Raw genomic sequence first — 955 nt, 5'->3', positions numbered from 1 at the left:
GGGGGGGGAGGGAAGGGGTGGCCCTGGGAGTGGTCCCCATGGAGCATTGGTCCCACATGCCCCTTCCCACTCACAGGTTGATGGTGAACCTGACTCAGCCAGCTCTGCTCTGCTTTGGCAAAGTGCCACCAGATGCCACCTCCCGCCACCACTTCCTGCAGGTCTTGTCCTACCTCCAGGCCTATAAAGAGGTGAGACTGCCTGGGAAGGGGGTCCAGGGTGGTTGGGGGGCTCTGCCTGGGTCACCCCCCAGGCTGACACAGGGGTTTTTGCAGGCTTTTGCCAGCGAGAAGGTTTTCGTGGTGCTCAGTGAGAAGCTTTACGATCTGCTGCAGCTGGTGAGTCCTGCGTCCCTGCAGAGCTCCTGGGCACTGGAGAGTCCATCCCTGATGAGGGCGCTGGGGTCCCCACGGGTGCCGTGGGAGAGCCCTCATGCCTTTGTGGCTGCAGGACTGGGAGCAGCGGCAGGAGGAGGACACGCTGCTGATCGAGCGGATCTTGCTGCTGGTACGCAACGTGCTGCACGTGCCCCCGGACCCTGCGGAGCAGCAGGTACTGGGTCATGGTCCATCTCCAGGGACCCGGCAGGTCTGGGGCCGTGGTGGCTCCCCGGGGACTCCCAACACTGCTGGCTGAGCCCCCCTGCCCGCCCTCCCCCCAGGGTGTGGACGGTGATGCCAGCGTGCACGACCGGGTGCTGTGGGCGCTGCACATCAGCGGGATGGACGATCTGCTCAAGTTCCTGGCCAGCGCCCAGGCGGAGCAGCAGTGGGCCTTGCACGTCCTGGAGATCATCTCCCTCATGTTCCGTGACCAGGTCAGCTGGGGCAGGGGGCACTGGAGCTGAGGACTCCCCCAGGGACCCCCTGCAGCACTGACGGTGGTGCCTGCAGAGCCCAGAGGAGCTGGCAGCGCTGGGGCAGGGCCGAGCGGCCATCGAGCACGGGGAGGACAC

The 955-nt window shown here is 66.0% G+C and overlaps 1 protein-coding gene across 1 annotated transcript in view; it reads left to right on the top strand.

The window, feature by feature from the left end:
• Positions 1 to 76: 76 nt before the first annotated feature.
• TIMELESS (timeless circadian clock) overlaps positions 77 to 955 on the top strand; it is a gene marked incomplete at its 5' end in the record, with an annotated part of 5,331 nt that continues 4,452 nt past the window's right edge. The window contains 5 exons of the mRNA XM_010007927.1: positions 77 to 191; positions 276 to 338; positions 451 to 552; positions 662 to 817; positions 894 to 940. Coding sequence (XP_010006229.1) covers positions 77 to 191; positions 276 to 338; positions 451 to 552; positions 662 to 817; positions 894 to 940 — 483 coding nt within the window. The remainder of the gene's footprint in view (positions 192 to 275; positions 339 to 450; positions 553 to 661; positions 818 to 893; positions 941 to 955) is intronic.

Source organism: Chaetura pelagica, unplaced genomic scaffold (genome assembly GCF_000747805.2).
Source record: "Chaetura pelagica isolate M959 unplaced genomic scaffold, ChaPel_1.0 scaffold1970, whole genome shotgun sequence".
Classification (NCBI taxonomy): domain Eukaryota; kingdom Metazoa; phylum Chordata; class Aves; order Apodiformes; family Apodidae; genus Chaetura; species Chaetura pelagica.
This window is presented reverse-complemented; position numbering and strand designations above follow the sequence as displayed.